The sequence below is a fragment of the Falco naumanni genome, chromosome Z, assembly GCF_017639655.2.
Source record: "Falco naumanni isolate bFalNau1 chromosome Z, bFalNau1.pat, whole genome shotgun sequence".
Classification (NCBI taxonomy): domain Eukaryota; kingdom Metazoa; phylum Chordata; class Aves; order Falconiformes; family Falconidae; genus Falco; species Falco naumanni.
The window spans coordinates 83126405-83152295 of NC_054080.1; the positions used below are offsets into that span (position 1 = coordinate 83126405).

Sequence of the window (25891 nt, forward strand, 5' to 3'; positions counted from 1 at the left end):
AAATAGCCAAATACAGCATTTCCTATAGCAGAATCTCCCTGGCTTCATAGGATTCGTAAGTATTAGCCCCTGAGAAAAGATTTTCTGAACTCTTTTGTGTAAATAATATTTTTAGCAGACTGGTACTTCACCTCCAGGTCCTGGCTTTCAGTGGTGGCTTGTCCCCCATCCCAGGCAGCCCAGAGCTGTGTTTCCAGCAGGGAGCTTCGGCACCAACCCTGATGCCCATCAGATGTTTGGCCACGGTGGTGGAAGAGACAGAGTGAAAAGCAAGGGAGGAGACAAGAGGGGTGTCAGCCCCTTTGCTTTCCAGCATGTTTGCTCAGCGATGTTGAGTGCTGGGCCAGAGCCACCACCTCCCTGCAGACTAAACAGTTGCAATGTTTTCTCCCATGACCGAAAGAATTTAGAAAAGGGTCCCGGTATGAAACTTTACACAAACTCTGGGTGCCACAAATATCTCTGACTGGTAGTCCATTAACTCCTCCGGTTCCCTCCTCACCCATGCGGTTCAGGCTCTGGGAAGATGAAGGGAAAACCCATCCCATGATGAATTTGCCGGGCATGACACCCCGTGCTCTCCCATCCACCATGATTTCATGCATCCATCTTTCTTTCTTTCTTTTTTTTTTTTTTTTTTTTTGCTTTCTTTTAAAGGAGAAAGCTGAGATCTCTGGCCATAGTAAAGCTCTGGGGTCCTCAGCACAGGGAGGACATGGACCTGCTGGAGCGGGGCCAGAGGAGGCCACGGGGATGGTCAGAGGCTGGGGCACCCCTGCTGGGAGGACAGGCTGGGAGAGCTGGGGTTGTCCAGCCCGCAGAGGAGAAGGCTCCGGGGAGACCTTACTGCAGCCTTCCAGCACTTAGAGGGGGCTTAGGAGAAAGATGGGGACAGAGTTTTTAGCAGGGCCTGTCGCGACAGGACAAGGGGGATGGATGGTTTAAATCAAGAGGGGAGATTTGGGCTGGATGGAAGGAAGAAACTATTGACAGTGAGGGCGGCGAGGCGCTGGCAGAGGCTGCCCAGAGCAGCTGTGGGTGCCCCATCCCTGGTAGTGCTCAAGGCCAAGTTGGATGGGGCTTGGAGCCACCTGGGCTGATGAAAGATGTCCCTGCTCATGTCAGGGGCCTGGACTAGAGGGATTTTGAAGGTCCCTTCCAACCCAAACCATTTGGTGATTCTATAACACTTCCTGCCTCTTGGAACTGTTTGTAGCTATCTGTGTGCGTTGAGGTCCATCCAAAGGTTGTCTGCTTCCCTGCACCACCCAGCTTGGGGTCTTCCACTTCAGGGGCAGGTTCTGGGGATGAGGGAAGCCACCAGGCTTCATTCATCCATCAGTCCTGGCTTACGGAGAAGCAGAGGTCAAGCCTTGATGTCCTACACTCCCCAGCCAGCTCAGCAGATTGGTGGTCCCACCCTGCGGTGAAGCACCACCAAGCACATACTCACTAGAAAGAGCTTAGCATCCCACAGGGAGAGCATCCTGTTGCCAGCTCCCAGGCACCCAGGAAAATCCCTCCTAGGACTAAGCCAACGTAAAGCGAGCATGTCTGTGCAGAAAAGCTCCCAATGGCAAACAGGGTTAGCTGACTGCTTTTTTTCCCTGCCTGGTTTCATTCATCCTTGGGCAGACTTGAATTTCAACAGGTGCAGCTTCATTTTAAATGCAAGCGGAATTTCTCCACCGTGGTGCCTGGACAAAGCAGCACCTGCCTCCATGGCCACTTTTCTTCCTTTTATATCCCTCTTTGCGAACTTGGCCCGTCCCAATAGACCTTTTAGCACCTTTGCCTTATAGAGAGGACACATTGCGTGCTCAGAGCTTACAATAAAAGCACAGCCTGCTGGCAAAATCCAGCTGGTCCCTGGCGCATCCCGGTGGGCTGCAAGGCAGGACACCCCTGGCTGTGGCAATTGAAGGCAGGATCCATCCATCAGCCTCTCTTGGCGTCCTAGTCACCACCCCAAGCTGGCATTGGGCATGGAGTGGGCACGTTTTCAGGCATAGAATTGGCCTCTGAGCAGATGCTGGGGATGGTGTTGGGGCTCAGACCTTGCCCTGATGCGGGGAAGGGCTTGAAAACGGCTCATCAAACCATCCCCACCCATATAAAACATCCTCTATACACTTGCCTGGGGGTTTTCTTCAAACCAGCATGGTTTTACACAGAGTTCATGCTTTGGGGAACGTGGCCTGTGGGCTGGGAGATTTATATTAATACATTTTTACATTTTTTTCCATGCCCTGCTGCAGATGCTGGGATGGGCAGGGACCCACTGTGCTTGATTGCCTCTCTTCCTACCACCTCTGTGTAGCAGGGAGGGATTTACTGGCCTGGGGGATAGGATGGTTTTGGGGACATGGGTGCTTTGCCCCTATCTGCTGCCTGGGAGAGATCTCACGGTGTCTGCCAACATCCAAAGGTAACCCAAGGTTTTCCCACATACACTTGCAAGAGCAAAGGGCACGTTGCTGCCTCGTGGTTCCCGCAGCAACAGGACTTAATGGAGGTTCTTCTGCAACACTCCAGGGGACCAAGCCTGCCGAGCAGGAGCTGCCTCTGGGCATTACAGCCCTGGAGGGCTGGGTCGAACAGGCACACCAGCTGCTCTGACAACAACCCAGAAAGGAAATTAATTTGTATATCTTTGTGGTCCCTTGTCTCCCTGCCAGTCCCTCTTTACGGGACTGAGAGGTTGGCTTCTGGCTTTCAAAGGTATCCTTATTTCCCTGTGTCTGTGTGTCCTGCTGGCTGTCCGTGCCCCTCTGCTCGCTGTAAGGGCTGGCTGCGGCAGGCGATGACATTTTGCTGTGTGATTGTGTCCGGGTCCGTGGGATAACAGGGCTTTAAAGTGGTGATAAACTGCTGTTATCCAGCTGAGCTGACATTCTGGCACGTGTTTGGGAATCCAGAAAGGTGCTAGATGGGAAGGGCGGCAATAAAAATTAAGTAACAAGGAAGACAGCGCTGTCACCTGGGTACCGCTGGAGGACATACTGGCAAACATCCTCTGGTGAAGCAGCCAGAGCTCCCAGAGCATCCCACTCTCTCTTCCAGAGTACTTCTGCTCTGGGCATTATCCCACTTGAAAATGATTTGGAGGAATGGGTCTGTGATAATGTGGTATAAGCCTTAGTAATTCGGTGGAGATACAAATGTGTTCTGGTTCTGGAAATGAGATTTGCTCCATTTCGGTGGTGAGCTGTGCTGACCCGTGGGACACAGTATCTTCCCAGGACATCGCCACATCTCAATTCTGAAAAGAAGGAGATAACAGGACACCAGAGGATTTCCTTTGGGCTGCCTCTTCTCCTCGCTTTGCTTTCTCTGCACTCAGAGGGTCATTAAAGAAGATTTTTACACCTGGACAAAATGATACTTGTTGTTCATGGTACACAGCCCTTGCTGCTTCATCCTCTTGGTCATCACAGCTTCCACTGAGACAGTGCTCAAAGATCTCTAGCAGCTGCTAGTTAACAGCAATGCTTTTCTGTTTGCACAGCCATCATTATGTTCCCACCTGGGTGCTTTAAACCTCAACTAAATCAATAATTAACTGCTTGCACCTCTGCAGCCCCTGAAGACCTCAGAGACGTCACTAGCTCAAGCGATGAGATGCCCACATGGGGTGGGTAATTGCCGTTGCTCCCAGATTTGGAGCCAGGTGGAGAGGCCGTGGTGAGACCAGGGGCAGGAGCTTCAGGTCACTGCAGGCTGTTTGGGGACACGGGAAGTACCACAGCTCCTGTTGGCTCTGCTTATCAGCTGCCTCAGTTACCCAAACCTGAGGAATTTAAAAATCACGGATGTTCCTAATCCTGGGAGTTTGCTCAGCCTCTCCTTCAGATGAACAAGGAGTTTTCTGACCTTACTTTCCCCTTCCTGCCCAAATCCTTTTGAGAGGAATAAGCACCGTTTGTGTCAGTTTGATGGATGGGAGGTTGTTCTTGTAGAATTGGCCGGTGGCATTTCATACAAGTTGTATATCATCTAGTGGTCAGCTGATGGGTGGTAGGTGCCCACAGTATGGTGGTCACAGTTCTGGTAACCTAGACCTTCACCATGCCATGCATTTTGGAGACCCCTGTGATTAGAAATGTTCACAGAGCTGTGACCATCATGAAACCAGGTCCATGCTGAAGGCCACCGGTCAGATTTGCTGCCTTTCCAAAGTGGCCAAAACACCCTGAGAAGAAGCTGGTGCATGTTCATCTGGTGCAGACCCAGCTTGGAGGAAACAATGTGATGAAAGTCTGTGGGAGTGAAATGCCTCATGGCTGGGTGAAGTTGGGACCTTTGCAAGGCTGGGCACAGGGTGTCATCCGTAATTTAGAAGCTTTATCTGCTTTAAATGTCAATAGCTCCATTGTTGGAGTAATAATAATTGCCATGATTTGCATGTCTCTGTCACACACCCCAAAGCGCTTTGCAGAGGGAGATGAGTAAATCGTTCCCGCTTGCCAGCTGGGAAATCAGGGTGCAGAGGTGATGGGAGCCCACACAGGACTGGGAAGAAATCTCAGCCTCCTGTGTTACTGTTTCCCAGTCCCACATGGAAGCTGTTGGTTCAAAGCAGTTTTTCTGTTGTTGTCTTACTCTGCTTTGTCTTACTGTCCCTGTGCTGGCAGTAGCACAGGCAGGGAAGGGGTGGTGTGGTCTCACTGTGGTGTGGTCCTTGGAGAGTGTCAGCAGAGTGGGGCGGAGAGGCTGGGAGTGTTGCTGAGGGTAGTTGGAAGAAGAGCAGATGGTCCCACCTCATGTCCCACCATGTCTGGTGGTTTTAGTACAGCAAGGGAGCTTGTGTAGAGGTGTCCGTGTGGAGTGGGATGTTCCTGATGAAGCTGTGGGTGGTAGCTCTGCTTCAGAGGTGCTCGGTGAGACCCCAAGCATCCATGGTTGGAGGTGTTCGATCTCTCCCTGGTGCTGTCACAGGTTCCTCCAGCACCCTCTGAGCCTCTTCTGAACGCCAGTGCTGTAAACTACTCAGTTCACTGGGTTATACCCCTCAGAAAGCAAAGCTGCACTCCAGAACCTCCTCCAAGCCGGGACTTACATAGAAGTATTATTTAAATTATAAACAGGGAATAACGCAGCAATGTTAAGCGTGCAAAATGTCGTTTGTTGTAGACCTTTCGAGGAGGGTCTGGGGTGGGAGCAGGCGTTGGCGTGCTCCTCCAGGAGAGCAACAAGGGCTGGTTAAAGGCCCTGCCTGCCAGCTCCCTCCCCCAACCCATTTTATTTCTCTCAAGCCCTTTCCAAAGAGCCATTTAAGGCTCCAACCTTTTGTAGCGCATTGCCAGTAAGAGTAAGTATTTAGCACGGCTTCTCTCAGCTTTTTATATAGCGCCTAGCACTGATATCTAAGCGTTATATATTTCTTTTTGTGCAGTATTTCTGACTCAGTATTTCCTGCCTCCTTGACAATGACTGAGTAAACAGCCGAGCTGCCGGAGGAAGAGCCCTGTGTTTACAGAGCAACAAGCCCAAATGTGTCTTTTTTTTTCCATCAGAAGGTGGCGATGCTTAAATTAACCTTCATTTTTATCCCACGCTAAACTTTTGCCCTCTAACTTGCCGCTGACAGAGTCAGCCGTGAGTCGGTGGGCCCAGATCTGGGGAAAAGTTATTTGGGACTCGTCTTAAAAAAAGTGTGGCTAACTCCCAAGGGATGAATTTTCGGCTGCAGCTGTCTGGGCTGGAGCAAGGGCTCAGATCCAACGGCAAAATGCTGCTTCTCATCTCGCTTGACTCTGCTGCTCACCAAAGATGGTAGAGGATGGATTTTCCTCCTCTTCCATGGAGCGGCCCGTCCTCTTGGATCTTCTAGCTTGGTGCTTGTTTTGGAGAGGTCTCATGTTTGGGCCAAGAAAAGGGTAGCATTGCATGAGCTGCATCTGCATCGAGATGAGGAGCAGTCTTTCACTTGGGTGCAAGAGTGGAGAGCCCCAAGATCAAAGCATTTTCTGTTTCCCTTGCTGGCAGGAGCTTCAGCCAAGCCTGGAAAAGGTCCAACGGGGGATGTCAGAGTGTGGGCTGAGCCATAGCCCATCTCTATCTTGCATGAAGATGGGCCACCCCAGACCTGCCCATCATGCGTGGTGAGGCCCAACATGCCGAACATGGTTAGCCTTCAGGTTTATGCCCCAAACTTGTCCTGTACGAGACCTCTTTATATGTCCCCTCGGCATCCCCCTGCTTGCTACGTGATTTCCCAATGAACTTTTCTCCCAAACCAGGCAGGGAAGGGAGGTCAAGCCTGCTACCTGGTGTAAATACATCTTATTTTAATCTATAGGCGCTGAAGGAAGGTCATCCATTAAATGCGCCCAGATTATCTACAGGCCAGGGCACCCTCAAATTAGTAATACAATTCATGTTTAAAAATACAGCCAAACTGATGAAAGATAATTTGCTTACTGCCCTGACATCACCACCTAAGCACGGGGCAAGCCAATCCACAGGTTATTTTTATATAACTCCGTGAGGCATTTCCAGAGCAAAGAAAGTTCACTGGGCAGGGCAGTGACCTGGCCGTCTGGTTTCAGCACTCTTCAGCCTTCTCAAAGCTTCTGGTCGGTGGTGTGGAGGTCTGTGGGTCAGGGCATGGCTCCATCAGATGTGCCCTGGGCGCGCAGGACGTGGGGTTTGTGCTCTGCTGAGCCACTCTTCACTGCCAACCAGCTCTTCACCTCTCCCACGCTCTTGGTGTGGCTCATCCATTTTGGTTGCATGCTCTTCGGAGAAGCAGTTGGGTTGCTCTCCGTGTTCTCCATGCCCAGTGTGGTGGGCCATGTGGGTCCTTCTGGGAGCACGGCTGACGTGCAACCAGGTGAATCGCACCCATAGCTCCGTTGACCAAATTGCTTAGATGACAGCAGTAGTCTCCTCAAACATGGACACCTCCAGCGGAGCAGGACACCTCTACATGGGCAGCACTGGTGTTGGCTTGCCTGTCTGCGCGTGCCATGGTACTGGTCAGACCGGGTGTCTGAAAGCCCAATTTAAGAACAAAGCTCCCCAGGCCACCTTCCCCATGCGTGCTGCGACACTGGTGTGGCACCACCCTGCAGGACCGAAGCGGATGGGTATCTCGGGGTGCTTCAGGAGAGCCCTGGTGCTGCAAGTCCAGCTACCACAGAGGTTCAGCTCCTGGCAAGCCCATCTCTTGTCTGTAGTCAGGCATGGTCCAGAAGGTGTCATTCCTGCCTCTGGCAAGGTGCTTTCCCTACTTTTGTCAAAGGAATCTGTATCACCCTCCCCTTTTGCAAAGTACATGCAGATGATCTCCTTTTGCAAAATTTGGCCCAAACTCAGGCTGCTAATGAAGCAAAATTATTCCCACTGCTCTATCACATTCTGGGTGAAAACGTTCATGGTGACGTTTGCATTCATCCCACATTAACATCCCCTGCTCCTGTCCTTCATGGGGGTCCATCAAAGTCTGCACTAGCTTTTTCATTACTTGGGGAGGTTGGGAGAGGACCCCAGTCCCTTTTCTTTTGCAAGGGTCTTCTTCAGCTGCAAAGCTGGGGGCACGGTGGTCACTGATGTCTCTGCTGGGTGGCAGCACCCGTCAGGTGCCGTGGGATGAAAAAAAGAGGGTGCTAGGCAGTGGTATCCCTTCCTGCCCAGCTCCCATCCCAGGCCTGAGAGTTGGCTTAGTTGGGTGGTCATTTTATGGATTTTTTTTGTTTGGTTGGTTGGTTTGATCGGGTTTTTTTACAGAAAATATTCTTGTAAAGAGGAAATGTTGAAGAGTCATTTTTCTCTCTCGCAAGGCTGCAGAGCGGGGTGGTGTATTTGAAGCAGGAACAGGAAGGAGGAGACTTTCCTGCAGTGGCTTCTATTCTTTCCCAGTAATCTGGGACTGCAGAGCCCATGTGGTTATCCCGAGTGGCTAGGAATTTCCCAGCATGCCCCAGGGACCTCGAAACATGGCCCAGCTCCCTGGGTACATCAGTGTGGACATTCCCAGGCAGGACAAGGGGGCTGTCGGGGGGCGTCCAGCCTGGGCGGGACAGGATGGCTTGGGGGCTGGAGACAGCAGGGATGCTGCATGAGATGCAGGAGACTGCTCAGTGCCAGGGGATCGAGAGGTCTCAGGGCATCAGTGAAAAGCTCCAGGGTTCTAAGGGTGCTTTTTGTTCCGGGGTGGAGGTGACTGGTGGGTGACTTTATGGGTGGTAAGGCTGGAGGTCCCCATCAGTGCAGACAAGGGGCACGGGATGCTCTTGCTTGTGGTTTGTAATTTCTCAAAAATCAGGAGGTCATTTCTCTTGGACTTTTTTAAATTAAAATTCAAGTAATTTGGTAACCCTGGGGTGATAACCTGAGCTGGCAAATAACTCTCTCCTCTATCGCTGCCCTGGGACCAGCTGGATAACGAAAGGACAGACTCTACAAACTCCCCCAGAGAGTCTGAAAAGACCCAACAGGATTTAGCTACAGGTTGACTTTGGAGTCGCAGACACAGTTGGGCAATTGCCTTATAGAGATGGGTGGAGAGAGGGATTAGTCATCACTGTTTGGTTAAGAAGTGCCTCGGTTCTTTTACAAGTCTCTTTCCTGCATATGCAAATTTTTTTTTTCCTTTTGTAATGAAACTTAAAAATAGCTCCTCTCTTGGATCTTCTATGCATACAGTTGTGTCATGAAAATAATCATCATGCTTTTGCCTGGTTTTCTTTAGCAGCTGCTTTACTTACCTTTGTTTCATGTGTTGTCCAGGGCATGAGAGGGAACTTTGGTGTGGTGGCTTTTATATCTCCCTGGCTTTGCGGAGTGCAGCTGTGGGTCGGAGCATTCGCAGGAGCAAAAAGCCCTTTGTCTCAGGCAGTAGGAATAAACTGAGATGAAAAAGATAGAAGATAATCTATTTAGTTGCTGGATTTCAAATGTTGTGCAACCCACACTGGGAACACTCGTTGTTGAGAACGAACTTGTCCTGTTCTTTAATTTCCCCCTATTTAGTGTCTACTAATTTTTAGTACCAAGGAAAGGTCACTATGGACACAGACAAGCAAAGTTGTGTGGGACATCGTGCAAGAAGCTCTGCAGCATTGCTGAGAGCCCAGGGAAACCCTCTGGGCTCTGAGTGTGATGCACTCCCTTGTGCCATCCTCTAGAAATGGCACATTTCTAGATAAGCCTCTAGAAGAGCTTTTATTTGCTTTTCTGTCTTGCCCCTTGCTCTTTGCCACACATTCCCAACACATACATCCTTTGTTCATGCCCTGCTTTTGGGCAAATCCCTTGTTTTCTCCCCAGCTGGAGGACTGATGGAGAGTCAGCTCTCTCCCTGCATGCTTCCTCCTGATGTTGCTCCATAAATCACGTCATTTGGATAATCCTTGGTCATAGCAACCATCAGCTCAGGAGCAGGGTGACCTTTTAATGCCAAGCTCAGGCTGCCCTGATCTTCTGGTCAGGCAAGGAGCCAGTCTGTGCTGTAATTTTGTGAGACCCCAGGGAGCAGCCAGGCCATTAAGATGCCCCTGGCCAGACACTGGGTCTGCTGAAGATACTGGAATGAACAGGCTGGGCAGGTCCACCTGGACCATCAAGCCTGGCACGGCCACCAGCTTTCATTGCATTTCCCCTGCATTTCATTTAACCTCTTTGTTGCTGCTTTTATTTGATCTTGGTTGTGGATATGGGAAAGAGTCACCATGTCTGTCCGAGGGGGAGGACAGAGGACAGGGACGCCGTCTGTAGCGCAAGCCATGGCAGTTATTGCAAGGGCTGGTGGTATTTCTACAATACCTGCTTTCTGGTGGCTTTGCTGTGTTGAAATTCCAGCCACTCCGCGTGCATTGAGTAATCTCCCCACTGTTACTAAAGAGTCAGTCTGTCTGTCTTCCTCCCCCCACCCTGAGTTTCAATTTCCTCCTAATTCTCTCTCTAGACAGCCGTTGCCTCTCCCATGGCGATGCGGTTTTGCTGATGCAGCCTGTTGTCTCTGTCCCTCTTGCAGAAGGATTTCACCATGCGGGAGGAGTTGCAGCAGCGGGACGTGGAGCGCTGGCTGGGGTTCATCACCTTTCTCTGCGAAGTCTTCGGCACCATGAGAAGCAGCACCGGGGAGCCCTTCCGCGTCCTTGTCTGCCCCATTTATACCTGCCTCAGGGAGGTAAATGCCTTCAGGGTTTGTCCTTCTCCACCTGGGACCCAAGCTGCTGCGTTGCAGGGCTGAGGTGCCCAGGATTGGTAGATGTTTGCTTTACGATTCCTAGAGGTTTGCTTTGCCAGCATCAACACTTCTCACCCCAAAAGTACCTGTGTCTGCCGGGACGTTTGGCTTTTCCTGCGTATTGTGTTTCTGCTAATTAAAAACACGTGCTCCATGCAAAACCCCTTTGTCCGAGGGTTCACAAAGCCCAGCAGTCAGGATTGCAAACCCAGCGTCTGAGTTTGCAAATCCCAACGTTGTGAAAATCCCTACCCAAGGTGCTTAAAAAGCTTCTTAAAAACAGGTGAAGCCGCCTGAATAGATGGGGCAGGCTGAGGGAAGGGAAGAGGGAGAGAGGTGAGGTCCCGTATGTCCTTACCCCCCACCCAGTGCAGCAGAAACCCAGCCCTGCCGCAGGGGTTGGGGCACCAGAATCTGAGCTCCTGACAAGCTCATTTCAGAGCCTGACCGCCCCGTGGTTCAGGGTGGGGGCAGAAACCTCAGTGAGGACAAACAGAAAAGGCAACTCAGGTGTTCATGTTCAGCAGAGCAGGAGAAGGCCTTCCCCTGTCCTGTTTTAAAGATGGTTTTGTCTCCTGCTGCTGTCTGTCGAAGACTTTCTCAGAAAAATCCACCTCGCTGCCCGAGGTTGGAGCTGTGAATCTCAAATTGTCAGTAGTGCTTCTGTCGGGCCATAAATAACTTGCTGTAAAATAAGTTCTCCCCTAGACCCTGGGCAAGGGGAAGATAAAGAAAGTGCCAGCGATGACTTTTTTACATGCATGGGAAGTTTTCTCTGAACGCAAACACATCATAAACATTTTGTCTTCACAGTAATATTGTGGGTAGGGTTCACAGACGGTGAGCGTAGCAGTGAGAAGGAGTCTGGGCATCGTGACGAGGCACACATATCCAGGGAAGGAGGTGGGAGAGGGATGCTAAGAATAGCCAAACTTCCCCAAAATCTCTGCCCACAGCGGTATGTGTCACCTTATGGGGAAGATCTTGGCGTCTAGCAAAGTCCCCGTTCCCCTTGGCTTCCCATCACAGTCGTGACACAACCCAGCCCTGATTCTGCCAGGATTTTTCCCTGCCCACTCCGGTCTGCCCTTGCCATGCTAACACAGTCCCTCTTGTCACCATGTGGGGACATGGTGACAATATAGAGGTGTACAGAAGGACATGAATTTCACATTATCAAGGATATATTTTGCTACAGGGCAGCTCCAAAAAAAGCCTTTACTAATGATATCAAGACGTCATGCATAAATTCGCTTCTTAAAAGTGCATCTCTCTGTTCCCTAGCAGGACAGCTCTGTTCCCATGGTGTCGTCTGTCAGAGAAGAAGACTCTTAGCTTAGCTGACATGGGTGAGCCTGAGCCTTCCAGCTCTCCTGCCCCAAAACAGTTGATCCGTGACTGCTCACTCTGCGGGGTTGTGACCCTGACTCACTCCATTCCTCTTCTGTGGCTCTGGGATGGGGTTTTGTCCCGCCACTGTTTTTTACGCCGTCAGCTAACCCTGAGGCGCAGGGCCAGCCCAGGAGAACCCCACCACCGATTATCAGCAGTGATAGCTGCCAGGCTCTGAGGCAGCTGCCAGAGCCAAAGCCAGGCTGTGGACACAGCCAAGGAGGTCCAGCTGCACCAGGAGGGGACAGGGACATTTGCACAGGCTGACCCTGCCGGGTGCTCTATGAGGGGGTGGAAACTCTGTAATCGTGCGGAGGGCTCATCCCTTGGCGAGCTTCATGAAGCACATGGGCTGGTGTCCCAGGGCAGACTAAGGTTTGGGACCTCCGTTTGCATCAGGACAGGTTCACAAGGTGTAGTGGTGCTCATCATGGGTTTTTCCCCTTCCTGCTGATCAGCAAATACATCCCCACGTACCGTCTCAGCCCCTAACCCCTTCCCCCTCGGGCATCCCCCAGCAAAGCCCATTCATGCTGCCCACAATCATCCTTCACTCCCTCTGCCTCAGCCCACCCATCCTTTGACGGTAAGTCATTACCAGAGGCAAGATAACATCTCTCCCTCCGCCTGTCCTTTCATCCTTTCAGCTCCTCTTGCTTTTGAGTTTCCCTGTCTCTTTTTTTTTTTTTTTTTTTTTTTTTTCCTTTTCCCTTTTCCTTTATAGCCTTGGCAGACTCAGCCAAAGGTCAGGGAGGGAGTAAGCAAGAGGAAGGGGAAAGTTGCCTGATGACTGAGGCAGGAATGTCTCTTCCCTTCCCCTTGCAAAGCTTCCTCACTTAGCTCCTTTCCTTCCCCCCCTCCCCCAAATAAAAGCTTATTAACACCATCGTTAGCTGTGGAGCTGGGCTGGGTAGGAGGAAACAAGGATGACAGCAAGGACATCAGTGCTGGGTGGCCCGGTGAAGGGGAGCTAGGGACATCGGGTGGCAATGCCAGTGTTATTTATTGAGCAGTGTGGATGGGTTGGTTTTGTGGGCTTTAAAAAAAAAAATCCAAAGAGGAGTTCATTTCAGGCAAGGCTGGAGTGATAAATGCTGGGGTTTGCTGGTTAATCGAACTAGCGTTCATCACCATCCTCAGGGAAGCAGGCAGACCGCTGTGTTTTGATGTCAGCCACGGGAATGGATGTTTAATCATGGCAAAGGAAATTTGGGTCAGAGCTGCCGCCTCGCCCGGGCAGCCTTTCAGGAGCCAAAGGAGTGGCTGTGCCCCTTGGCACAAGCGTGGTCCATGCCAAGCCCCTGTCCCTGGGGGCTCTGCCACATCCTCCTCCGTGCCCATCACCTGAGCTGCCTGCTGGAAAACAGGGCAGGGGGCGAAGGAAGGGTCTACCACCACATCCAACACGGTGACTGCATCTCCCAGGAGCTGAATCCCCAAAGAATCAAAATGTTTAATTTCCAGAACCTTTCTGGGGGTTTGGGGGGAGATTTGGGTGTGCGGACAGTATCTTCACAACAAGGTCTAGTGGGGTCAAGGCTGGGATTTTAGGCAAAGAGGTGGTTTGCCAAGAGAAGTAAATGTGAGTCCAGCTCGTTAAAATGGTTTGATGAAGCACGGTAAGTTTGGATAGTGGTTTGGATCAAAAGATGTTTTTCTGCTTGGAATACTGCATAGTTTAGCTTGGAAAAGGGAAATGGATACCCAAGCGCAGCCCAGAGATCAGCACTGAGGACAGCTGGGAGAAAGGAGGAATTTTTATGGCAACCAGAGGAGAGCCCTTTGCAGATGAGAACCAGAGGATTATTGCAGCCATCAAATTTAGGGAGCCTGGGAAAAGAATAACAAAGCAGAGAAGTTAAATAGAAGTAAAAGAGCGAGCTTTCCTCCTATTCTTCCCTTGGAGCTTTGGGGAATTGAGGAGAACCTGGAAGAGGGCATTGTTTCTGGGGAAATGCTTTCCCCAGGGATGGTTGTGCCGCAGCCAGAGCACCATGGGCTTGGCCCTTGCCTGCTTCCAGCCCTGGCTGTCCTCATGTTGGACCAGTGGTGGCATCTTCCAGGACCGTGTTCCTCCATGAGTCTTTTATCTAGCATGATGAAAACACTTCTAGCCATTTAGGAAGTTGACCTGGCTCCTGCTCTTGATGGTCTAAGTAAAAGAGATGTCTTGCTGTCTTCTCCCAGCCCTACACCCCGTGTGCTCCCAACTCTGGCCTCACAAAACCAAATTTGTCCCTGTACATCTCTAGGATGCTGAGGAGTGAACATGCTGCCCTGAAGCCCCTGCCCTATGCCCAAACACTGAGGACCACATTCAGCCCCATTTCAACAACGCTTCACAGTGTACGTCCCCCAGTTAAAACCAGGAGAATAATCAAGGGACTTTGATCCTTGCAGCCTGGCCATATTTCTGCTTTTCTGTGGCCTTCGACAGAGCCAACAAAACGTAGAAAATGGTTTAAAACCAGGGACCAGCAAATGTCGGTTGAACCATCAGCAGAGCAGGAGCACTCCAGAGCCCTGTGCCTGGTGCAATAGGTGCCGCTTGTCTACTGAAGATGTAGAGATAATAAATAATATTGATTGCCATCTACTGTTCACTGATTATCACCCCTTTTGCCTTTTCTAGCTCTTTCCTAAGCATGGTTGGAGCTGGCTGTTCTTCATGCAGCTCTGCGCTGCCCATGGCTGCGTGCGTGTCAGCAGGGTTGGCATGGGCCAGCCCAGCTTGCTGCCCTCCCTGCTTCATCCCCTGGTGCTGCTGTGGAGGAGAAGCACTGGGACTAGGTCCTGAGGGACCTGGCCTGGCTCTTGGTGATGGCTGAGGTCTGCAGGGAGGGAAGGATGGCAGCCAGCTGGGAGCCACAATCATGCTCTGGCAGAAGTTGGTACAGATGAGTGGTGTCAGGAGTTTTGGCTCCTCTTGTGTCTTGATCTCATCCTCAGTGGATGTTGTTGGGATGCCAGCTCAGGAGGTACTTCTGGGCCTGGGAGCTGCCACCTTCCCGCCAGCTCTCTGCCAGGAGGAGCCGTTCCAGCCAAGGTGGTTGGTGTCGAGTGCTGGTTTGGGTGCATTTGTTTATTGTTTATTTTTATGATGCCATTGAGCAGTCAGACCTGGCTTTACAGCCAGGTAACCTGAGCAGTTGCCTACGGCAGCAGAGCAAGGAGTGGAAAAACTGGCTTGTGGGACCTAAAGCTTGAGAAGATGCCAGGTGGAGATGTCACTGTGGTGCCCTGAAGGCACCTCGCTGATTGGGGTCCCACAAGGGCAAGTAGCACAGGGTGGGCTCTGCCCCCTCTCGCCCCCCATAATAACCCTATCCCACCACTTGCCCATGCCCCTGTGCTCTTCTCCTGCACAGAGCTTGTTTCTTTTGGAATGTTGAATGTGCCTCTTGACTCCTTCCTCCAGCCTGCTGAGGTGCCTCTGGACCGCTCATCCTCGAGCACACTGAGTGGTCCCCCCCCCCAGCTTGGTGTCATCTACAAACTTCAGAAGACCTCCTCCAGGTCATAGATAAGGATGCTAAACAGGGCAGGTCCTGGGACAGATGCCTCGGGACTCCTCGTCGCTCCTCCAGGCAGATTTGGGCTGTATCCCAATAGCTACAACCCTCTGAAGCCCAACCATCCAACCAGTTTTTTTACCTGTCTCGTTGTCCACCCATGATGTCCTAGCTTGGATATAAGGGGATTGGATTCCAGGAGTGAATTCCAAGGAGCAGCCTTGCTGCGGCACTGTCCCGCGCTCAGCGCCTGCGGGTGCATGGGTCGGGGCTGTTGGGGCAGGTTTGGAGCAAACCCCAGGAACCAGCTCATCAGAGAGAGACTAATTAAATTGCAGAACTCCTTTGTGCAGGAGGCTGTGGCTGCAAGACCAATTGATGGAGATCCCTCCAGCTGTTGCTGAGGGTGGGGGCTACGCTGGGGGTATGGCCTTGAGCATCGCCACCCATAAGGGAGATGTGGGCATTGCCCTGACCCAAGACAGATGCTTTTATGGTCGGATTACCAACCCTGGGGACTGAGAGCAGCGCCCAGGAGCAGACCCCTGGAGAATGTGCCCCACCAAAGCAGCGGGGAGCAGACCCATCAGGCTGGCAGCAGGCAGGACAGTTGCTCCTCTGCAGGAGTTGTCTCCTACTTCCAGTCTGGTTGGCAGAGACGGTCCCTTTTCAGCATCGTTTAAAATCTTGGCACGCCTCCATCGCTTCCCTGCCTTGGTACATGCTGCTAACTGAAAGCCTCGGGGGTGGTGCAGGGAGGTTAAATACTCCCCATCTAATTGCCTTCCCCCCATGTCTGAGTCTGCGGTGCAGCATGTAGATGGGTATCCACTCCCCTCCCTTCTCTTAGTGCCTGTTATCTCCTGGGGCCATGCTGTGTAATTTAGCAAAATATTCTAACGCAGTAATTAACGTCTGAACTTCAAGAGGGCACCGCCTTTTCACTGTCTCCTTCAGAGGAAGAGAGACCAAAACCTTCCTGGCTTCAGTCAGATGAGCGAGGAGGGTGGTGCTGTTTGGAAAAGAAAATTGTATCTTTTAACATGTTGGGTTTGTTGGTGTTGTGTTTTTTTTTTTTTTTAAATCACTCTCACTTTCTAAAAAGCCTTTTGAGTCAAAATAGGGTCTTTGACAGTATAATGAGATGCAAGGATTTTTAAGATTATTATCCTAGGCAGAGAATGAGACAGAATTCTTCCTTTGTCGAATGAGCAAAGGCAGGAAGGGGGCCGGATCCTGACCCCGTGCCACCCTTCCACCTGGGTAGCTCCATGAGGCCAGATCTGACTGGAGAAAATATATACTTTGTGAAGAAGGGGACTTCTGTCCTCAGAGAAGTCCCCTTCTGGTCCCCCTCCATCTGGTTCTGCAGAAATCGGTGGTTTGGTCTCCAGTCTGGTGGGACTGGGACAAACTGGGGTGTGGTTTGTTGCAGGGAAGGATGGAGGAGGGACAAGGGATGCAGGCGTGGGAGGGAAGGGATGCCAGGGAAGGAGGGGGAAAGAGGAGACTAGGGGATCAGGGACATGGGAAGGAAGGAGAAATGGGGAGAGCAAATAACTGGGAATCCAGAAGAGGAGGATTGAAGACCTGAAGAGCTGAGAGAAAGGTCTGGGATTTGGAGCAAGCGGGGTACACTGATGTGTGGGGTAATGTGGACCTTCAGAGCCATGGCAGGAGGTAATGTGTGGGAGCAGGGGTCTGCAAAGAGGAGGGACGGGCACGTGTCTGTAGGACCGTGCTCCCCGCAGGGATGGATGTCCTCATGCATCTGCGCCTGCCACGCAATAGGTAAATAAATAGCTGTGCAAAAAGCATTCATGCACACGGACCCACCATAGCTGCGCTGGAAAACCCTCCTGCAAATGCACCTTGTATGGGTGGGAACAAAATTCTCTTTAATCTCTTTTATTTGGAGGCAGATCAGGATGGACCCAAACAGGGAGGGCTGCGCGATGCCTTTGAGCCCACCTGCTCCGTTGAGTATTTTATGTGCAGGAATGTATATTCTTGGAAAGCTACAGGACTTAAAGCATTTAAACCGTAATGGCATATTTTAAATAGGGGAGGGGAAATACCACCCTTGTTTCTCTGGGACCCGTGGAGAAGGCAGAGGAAGCTATTAGGGCAGATAACGGAATGAAGCTAGATGCCATCTCGAAGGATGGTCCCTCCTTCTCATGTGGCTTTGTTACTCTTCTTCACCCTCCAGACCAGGCATTGTTAGTTCCCAAAAACCCTTTCAATGGGATGTAAACACAACTGTTCGGTCTGCCACCATGTGCTCTCTCCCTCCCCAGATCCAGGAAAGCCGAGAGCGTCCAGCGAGCCAGGGTGGAGCCCGTCGCAATCAAGCGCAATGGTCTCGCCGCTGTTTCTTTCCATGTTTTGTGTTTCCCCGGGACCCTTGGGATGAGATCACATCCTCTTCTCCCAGGGTTATTATGTCTTTGGCCGGGCAGGATGAAGCTGGCCGTCTGGGTGGCTCGGTCTCCCTGTGCAGGCAGACTGGGTGGCTCTGGCTGTCTCTCTCACCCACCTTTGGGTCCTGAAGGTCCACCTCCAGCCAGGAGATGTGTAGCCACCAGGCTACTGTTGGATCGCAGTGTCTGGGTTGATGAGTGACCAGATTTTCTTTGTCATTGTCTCCAGTAATTACCTCTTAATGGTTTCCATCTTCGCAGGAATCCCTTCTGCCGTTCCAGATCCAGGGAGAGAGAGTCATGTTTCATGGTTTGCCTTGTCTACAGTGGAAAGGAGTAGGAGGAGTTTCCCATGACTGGGTACAGGGTTTTGTTCCTCTGGCCTTAATTCAGTTTGCTCTTAAGTGTCTCTGAGTTCCTCAGGAGCCTGACAAGGAGGATAACCAACATTTTGGTTACTTGGTGCAATAAACAAATTAATCTCTTCTTACCATCCTCCCAGGGAGTGGGTAATAGGAGAACAGAAGTCTCATCCTCAGCTGAGAGAGCACATCAGTGCAAATGGAGAAGTGCCCCCAAAGAAACTCCTCCAGGTTGTCCAAAATACATTAGGGAAAGTGCCTCCTATGGAGACAGCTCTCAACGCAGCCATGCCAGTGCAAGCAGCTCCAGCCCAGAGCTCCTTCCACCCTGTGCCACCTCCTCTGGGCAGCTGCTTGTGGGACCAACAGTGACCCATGGTGGTGGCCTCTTCCTAAAGGAGCAGCGCAAGCTGCTGTTTGCACGTTCCCACCTGGGCTGAGACCAAGCCAACCTGGTCAGGGAACTGGGAAGAGGGACCCTTCCACGAGATGCATGGGCTGGTGGCACCTTGTGCATCTTCAGTGGGCTTGAAGACTTGACCACATCCCCAGAGAGGTGTGAGCAGGTCGTGTGGAGAGAATTACTACTGCTAGTGGCTGCAGCTGAGTTTTCAGAGCCCAACAAATAATGTTTTTCCATAAGGGAAAAGTTCTCCAAAACTTTGTGTTTGGCCAACCTCAGCATCAAATGGGTGAGCAGAGAAGATGCCACTTATGCCCGTGGACTTCTAAAGGCCTTCTGTTTCCAAGTGCTCACTTGTTTCTTCTCTAGGAAAAGGTCTTACCTGACTTCCCTAGCTCCAGGCTATGCCCAGAGACGGACTTGGTAGCCCTTTAGAGAGGGTGGCACTGGTGCAGCTGTTGGTGGGTGCAGGATCGGCTCAGCTGACCTTCTGATGTCCTGGGTCGAGGAGCTCTCATGGGAGCAGATTGTAGAAATCCTGAAACTGGCCTTGCTGGTGGAGTGTTTTGTAATTACTCATAGCCCACACCCTCATTTGTACTTTGCATTTTCCCCACTCTTGGCTGTTTTCACCGCCCCATGCCTTGTGACAATAAGGAGACTGGAGCTGTAGCAATTGCTTGTAGCTCAGAGGAGTGCGTGACTCTTCCCCATGCAGAGCAGCTGAGCTGTCCCATGCATCTTATCTCAAGCATCTTCCTGAAAGCCTTGCGACAGTGGGTCGATAAGGGGCCAGTGGAAAAGCAGAAAATTGCTATTGATGTCTTTCTGCAGAGAGCCTGTGAAGTGCAGCAGAACTGGCTGATCCTCCCAGGAGGACACATCTAGCAGACCATGGGGCGGCCAGGAGGTTTTTGGAGCAGGAGTTCCCCAGCTGTGGTCACTTAGATCACCAAGAGTGCCTGCAGAGCCGTGTCAGCAGGACAGCACACCCTGCACCTTAACGGGGCTCCTGGTTGTAGGGGATGATCATAGAACCATGGAATCACCGAACGGTTTGGGTGGGAAGGGACCTTCAAAGTCCCTGCAGCGCAGCCCCCTGCCATGGGCAGGGACACCTTCAGCTGGATCAGGTTGCTCAGAGCCCGTCCAGCCTGGCCTTGGATGTTCCCAGGGATGGGCCATCGGGCACCTCTCTGGGCCGCCTGTGCCAGTGTCTCACCACCCTCAGCGTAAAACATTTCTTCCCTCCATCTAGTCTGACTCTCCCCTCTTTGAGTCTCAAACCATCCCCCTTGTCCTGTCGCGACAGGCCCTGCTAAAAACTCTGTCCCCATCTTTCTCCTAAGCCCCCTTATAAGGGGTCTCCATGACAATCCCAACCACTGGAACAGATCCATCTTGCTGAGGACAAAGTCTACCACAGCCCTTCCCATGGGCTCCTCTGGGTAAAACCAAACCATCTCTCCGTCACACTTTCCAGTACAGTGTGTTCATTCTGCTTCAGCTCCGAGTGGCACAAGTAGCTGGTTTATTTCCTTCTTCCTAATTAAAATGTGTCTCCGTCTTCACCCGTTGCCTCATTTTATACCAGCGAGCTGGCTGCTACACCTGGATGATGCATTTGCAACACATTGGCTCCTCTGCGGTCGTGGTCCACACTCCCCAGAGGGAATACCAGCAGGCACCTCCTCATGACCTACGCGTTAGATGAAAAGCATACCTGTGGGCAGGGACCGCAGAGCGGTTGCAAGGCTGGAGCTTCACGCCCAAGGCTGTCTGGATGTCCATGCATGTTGCCACCTGGATGGATGAACCTGCAATGCCCATCGGGGAGCCAGGGCAAGCGGCGCGTGGGCTGCGGTCAGTCCAGCTTTCGCTGGGGCTCTAAGACATCCCAACCTCTCCGTGGCTCTGGGTGGATATTTTCAAGCTTTCTGCGCTTTCACGCTGGAGTCATCACCAAAGCATCAGAAGACACTGCATGCTAAGAGCTAGTTTGTGGCAAGCGTTGCTTATATGCCATTTTGCAAGCGATATCATACACCATAATTAGTACTGTGCCTTGCAGGAGAAATATCGTTGCAGCTGGAAAGGGTAATGTATGCGTTGGGCTGTTCCCACTCCATCTCCCAGGGAGAATTGCTGAAGAACACAATTAAACGTGCATGGTTTGGTGATAAAGGATGGTGGGGCAGGTTCTCCGGTCCTGCTTGTGGCGTGGGCACCCCTGAGAATACCAAGTGAGCACTTTAGCTTCTCAGCAGCCCAGGTGATCTCAGAAAGCAGATAATAAACCCAAATATTCGTGGGTATGTGAATCTCATCAGCTTAGCTCTCTGGTTTGCTCCTGGTGGTCTGCACTGCATGAGCATGCATCCATTGCTGTTGAGGAGGACCAGGTTCCGTGATGAACCACAGCTGAAGTTTTGGGGATTCTTTGCCCCCCTCAACAGCTGTTGCATGCCCACCCAATGGGGCTTACGTTGCTTACCTCTGTAAAGAGCAGGTTTGGAGGCCACGGAGGCCAGGGGAGACTGGTCCCAGTAGCATGCCACGGAAACTAGTTGCACTCAGGAGCCACCCTGCAAGGCGCTGCAGCTCCACCACATGCAGCACTTCCAGGAGCAGACCCGACAATTTATTTTGGGTTGCTTATGAAAATATTTAGTGCCCAGAGCCCACCTGGGCATGCTGCGTCGCAGAGGACCCTGCCCAGTGCTCCCATCTCTCAGCAGGACACAGAAATTTGGAAGAGGAGAAGCCTGACATCTTCCCCCAGTCTGCAAAACTGCTAGTCCAGCATCAGAAACAAAAGTGAGAAGCCTTTCGCAACTGAGGCTGGGTATTATATGACTGGCTGGGCAAATTCTGGCATGCAGCCTCCTCTCTTAGGAAATCAAGCAGACTCTTTGTCTGCTTTCCAGCAGGAACTGCTGCTTTCATTGCTCGGCTTCGCCCGATACGGGGGAAACCGGCTGGAGAGCAAAGGGAAGTTTTTCTCGCAGACAGCCCCAGCCTCCGGGGGATAATTACAGGTTAAACCGAGAAGCGTGTGAGTCTCAGCTCACCTGCCCCGTTCGTTGTCTGCCTCACGCTCCTTTTTCAGCTCCCTCGTCCGCATTCATCGGCTGGTTTGAACTGTGTGGGAACCTGGTGGAGAGAGGTGGGATGGTGCCCGTGGTGGGATTTGGGCAGATGCACGCAGCAGGGAGGAGCGGTTATAAATAGTTAAATAAACAAGAATTCCAATGTGGGAGTGCTAATCTAATGGGTATAGCATGTTTACGTTAAAATATTTTAAGTAAATACGGATTAGATGGCAAACAATGAGTGCAATTGGATGGGTTCAGGTTTATGGTCACGCAAGTGCCGGTGCTTCAGGAGGGTTGTGATTTCCCTGGACATCTTGAGGTGTTTGCACCATTTTTTCTTGCAGTGCCGTCAGGGCTGACGTGGGGGTCAAGGAGCTTTGGGAAACGCTGTGCTCCTGCTGAAGCAACCACCCCACTGCTTTGGGGTGCCTCGTGCTCACATGGGGCAGCCTTGGGTGGGGATGAAGCACCCTTTGAGAAATACATGTGAGATGTCATCAGTGGCTGAGGACACTGATGGCGGGACCCCAGGCAGCACAGTCCTTGCAGCGCAGCCCTTGCTGTCTGCCTTCAGCAGCAGTTCAGTGCCCATGCCAGGTGAGGGAGAGCCACCTGGGCTCCTGGATCTCCTCCTGTCCCAGCATGCAGGGGTCAGAAGCAGATAGCTGGTGCCTACATCCTGGGGAAGATCCAGAGCCCTATGTGCTCGAAACATAGTTATGATCATGAATATGCAGAGAAACAGTGACAACTTTCCGATCCTCCTGGCTTCAGACTGTTGCACTGTTGCAGGTGGCTGACAGCCGTCTGTGGGCATGGACTTGGACTGTGGTTCTCAGAGCACCAGCAGATCTGGGCCCTTCTGTGCTGCACAGGGCCTTGCCTGGGTTTGGTGGGCAGGCTGTGGGCCTCCCCAACCCACACATCCCAGGCAGATGCCGAACTGTGGCCCTTGGGACCAGTATCCCTTGATGCCTTGATGGAGCAGTGGAGCACATGGTGCCTGGATGGGTGAGGTGCTGGCGCATGGTGCCTGGATGGGTGAGGTGCTGGCGCATCCCGGATGGGTTAGGTGGAGCACATGGTGTCTTGATGGAGCAGTGGAGCATGTGGTGCTTGGACGGATGAGGTGGAGCACATGCATGCTCCTTGTTCAGCCAAGTCATGTCAGATGAGGTCCAGGAGGACAACTTGAAGGTAGAAGGTACCTGCCCAAGGCTGGGGGTAGGATATAGTCTGTGTCATCATAGGTAGGTAAGACTGTACCTCATTAGCCAAATATCTGAGCACTTGACAGTGGCATATTCATCCTCACAACCACCTTTAGAGGTAGGGAAGCGTGTCCCAGCTCTGCAGGTGGGAAGATGCAGCAAGGAAAGCCCAAGTGAAGTTGTAGCCTTTCCCTGACCACATATCCCTGGCAGAGAGCAGGATCATCAAGGAGACCGTGACAGAGGAAGGCCTGGCGTCAGGCCACCACCATAGGCCTTCCTCATCAATCCTAACTCCACTTCTGTTGCTTTAATTTTCACATTATGTTCTTTACTAAAGAACGGCAAAATAGGCAAGGTATATTTAATTTGCAGCCCTGATTTATGCTGTGCTCACGAGCTCAATACCCCAGCAGCGGATTGCTGGACTAGTGCCTGTTCATATTTGTCCCTAACTGTTATTTTTTTTTCCTTGTTGTTGGGTTTTAAATAATCTCATGGGGGTTTTGTGAAGAATCTGTGAGCTGTTTGTGAGAACTTATCTCAGAGTGTGCATCTTGGGCTTAACTAACATTTTCCAAACAATTCAGCAGAAAGATTAACTGGGGTTGGGGGGACACGGCTGTTGCGGTTCAGCCCTGGCTGACCCTTTGGCTAATGCGAGATAAAAACCAATGGACCTCCTGCTCATCGAGGTGATGCAAACATCACCTTCAAAGCAAACAAACTGCTCTCTGCTGAAAACAGAAGAGGATGAAGACAAAATTTTGAAAGCAATGATAATTCCTTGAATTACCTCTTCTTTTCCCTAGCTGTTTTCCAGCCGGTAAACAAATAGGCATTTATTTGTAATGAAAAGGAAACATAAAATAATGGGAGTGGGAAGGAGAGATGATAAGGCTGAGAATCAGAATTGTGATTTTAATGAAAGGATGTGACTTTGGAGTACATTGAGTTATGCTAAGCAGTTTTTATATGGGCAGTTTTAATTAGCCTGACCATTTTTCCAATGTCTGCCTCTCCCTGATGAATTTCAGATACTAATAAAGCCAGTTTTCCCAATTTTTCTCCCTTTTTCTCAGTGTTCAGTGCATGCACTCAGCTCCCCGCTGCACGCAGGGATTAGCTCAGGGCCAGCAGGGCTTGTTCAGCCCAAGGTGATCGAGTGGAAGTGGCCGTAGCTTCAAGTGTTGCCAACATTTGTCATTTTATCAGCCGCCTCACGGTACAGTGTTATTCGTAACTCTCCAGCTCACTTTGCTGGCTGATTGAGAATCTCATTATTTTATCTACTTAAAAATGACTAGAACAACTGTGCTTTCTCTTATGGTTTTAGCAAAATACCTGAAGCAGCATCTTTACGTGCTTTACAAAGTCATAAAGATGAGAACAAAGAAAAATGTGTAATTTTGATCTGGTTTCAAGGGTCCTTCCTTGTGGCTTCAAGGTTTGTGAGGTGAGTGTGCTGAGCTCCTATGCTTTGCCACGGCCAGGTAGGGCCAGGCTGACCCTCACTGCGCACCCCGAGTCTGAACCAAGAGGGGTGAGCATCTTCCTTTGCCATCCCATGCCATGCAGAGCGACATTCGGGATCTCTCTTGAAAATTGCTCGTGCTTGCGAGCTCGTGTTTGTAATACAGAGAGCAGAGCAGGGTTGGCGTTGGTGCACATGAGACACCGTAGTTTTGCTGCAACCCATTGCGCTCCTGCTACTGTATAATCAGTCTAGAAGGAGCGGTATTAATCAGGCTGGATTGGATGTAACACATTCCCTTCAGGTAGTTTTGTGGCTGTTAGAAGTGTCCCCACAGGGACGGAAAGGTTTGGTGGTGGGTGGCTGCCGTCCCTTCCAAACGGCCGCTCCCAGGGCTGTGCTGCTGGCATGTTGTCGTCTGATGGTTGTATTTAGTCCCTGTGTATGTGAAATGAGTACGTTTTTGCATTGCTCTGCTGGGGAATAAAAAAAGCAATATAAGCTAAATAAAATTCATTTTGGAAGTTGTTAACCTGAATTCTTTCTATTCCGCCCCGCTTGCTCACTCTCAGCAGTGGGTACACTGCTGATCCCCTTTACCCTGCATTTTGTCACTGTTCATCTTCATTTTTTATGGTGATAATATCTTTCCTCCCCTTTTTCTAATTTTCTGTCCTTTCCACCTGGAAGTGGCAAAAGCCAAGCTGGACGAAGAGATGGAAGGAAGGTCATAAGGGAGGAGGAGGAGGAGGAGGTCATGCATTTCTCACCACCTGTCTCTTATCTTTTTCGCAGTTGTTGCAATCTCAGGATGTGAAGGAAGACGCTGTGCTCTGCTGCTCCATGGAGGTAGGGAAGCACCCGCACCACCCACCCTGCTCCTCATGGCTTTGCCCCTTCCTTGGCTACATGTGTGTCAAGCAGCTGTTAGGTGTTTCCAGACCCAAAGAGCCATGTTGCTTCTTTGCATGATAGAATCACGGAACGGTTTGGGTGGGAAGGGACCTTCAAAGTCCCTGCAGCGCAGCCCCCTGCCATGGGCAGGGACACCTTCAGCTGGATCAGGTTGCTCAGAGCCCGTCCAGCCTGGCCTTGGATGTTCCCAGGGATGGGCCATCGGGCACCTCTCTGGGCCGCCTGTGCCAGTGTCTCACCACCCTCAGCGTAAAACATTTCTTCCCTCCATCTAGTCTGAATCTCCCCTCTTTGAGTCTCAAACCATCCCCCTTGTCCTGTCGCGACAGGCCCTGCTAAAAACTCTGTCCCCATCTTTCTCCTAAGCCCCCTCTAAGTGCTGGAAGGCTGCAGTAAGGTCTCCCCGGAGCCTTCTCCTCTGCGGGCTGGACAACCCCAGCTCTCCCAGCCTGTCCTCCCAGCAGGGGTGCCCCAGCCCCTGACCATCCCCGTGGCCTCCTCTGGCCCCGCTCCAGCAGGTCCATGAAAGACATCACTGGGAGATAAGGGACAGCCTTTGAGATTCTGTCACTGGACTTTTGATCCATGTAAATGGATGCAAAAAGTTCGGTAGCGGGGTCGTGTATCACAGAATTACATCATCCTGGTGCCTTCAGATCTCACCCTGCCTTTATTTTTTAAGCACAAACACCTGTATTGGAGCAAAAGCTGCCCCGTGGCTCATGTGAAGAGGTTTGCCATGCTCAGCAGCAGCTTTGCGGAGCAATGCTGGTACCAATATAGCAGAGTTCCAAGAGTTTCACTTTTGGGGAGTGATGGGCCTGGGGGGATGGATGCTGTCCTTGCCATCTGAATGGTTGAAATTGCAGCCTGAATGGCTGAAATTCAGCAAAGCGTCAGGCAACCAAG

At 51.4% G+C, this 25891-nt stretch overlaps 1 protein-coding gene across 4 annotated transcripts in view; it reads left to right on the plus strand.

Annotated features, from left to right (window-relative positions):
- The window catches only part of CTIF (cap binding complex dependent translation initiation factor), a 141293-nt gene that overhangs the window by 114239 nt on the left and 1163 nt on the right, over positions 1-25891 (plus strand). For all 4 annotated transcript variants that reach the window (XM_040580438.1, XM_040580439.1, XM_040580440.1 and 1 more), the window contains 2 exons: positions 9980-10135; positions 24863-24916. In XM_040580438.1, coding sequence (XP_040436372.1) covers positions 9980-10135; positions 24863-24916 — 210 coding nt within the window. The remainder of the gene's footprint in view (positions 1-9979; positions 10136-24862; positions 24917-25891) is intronic.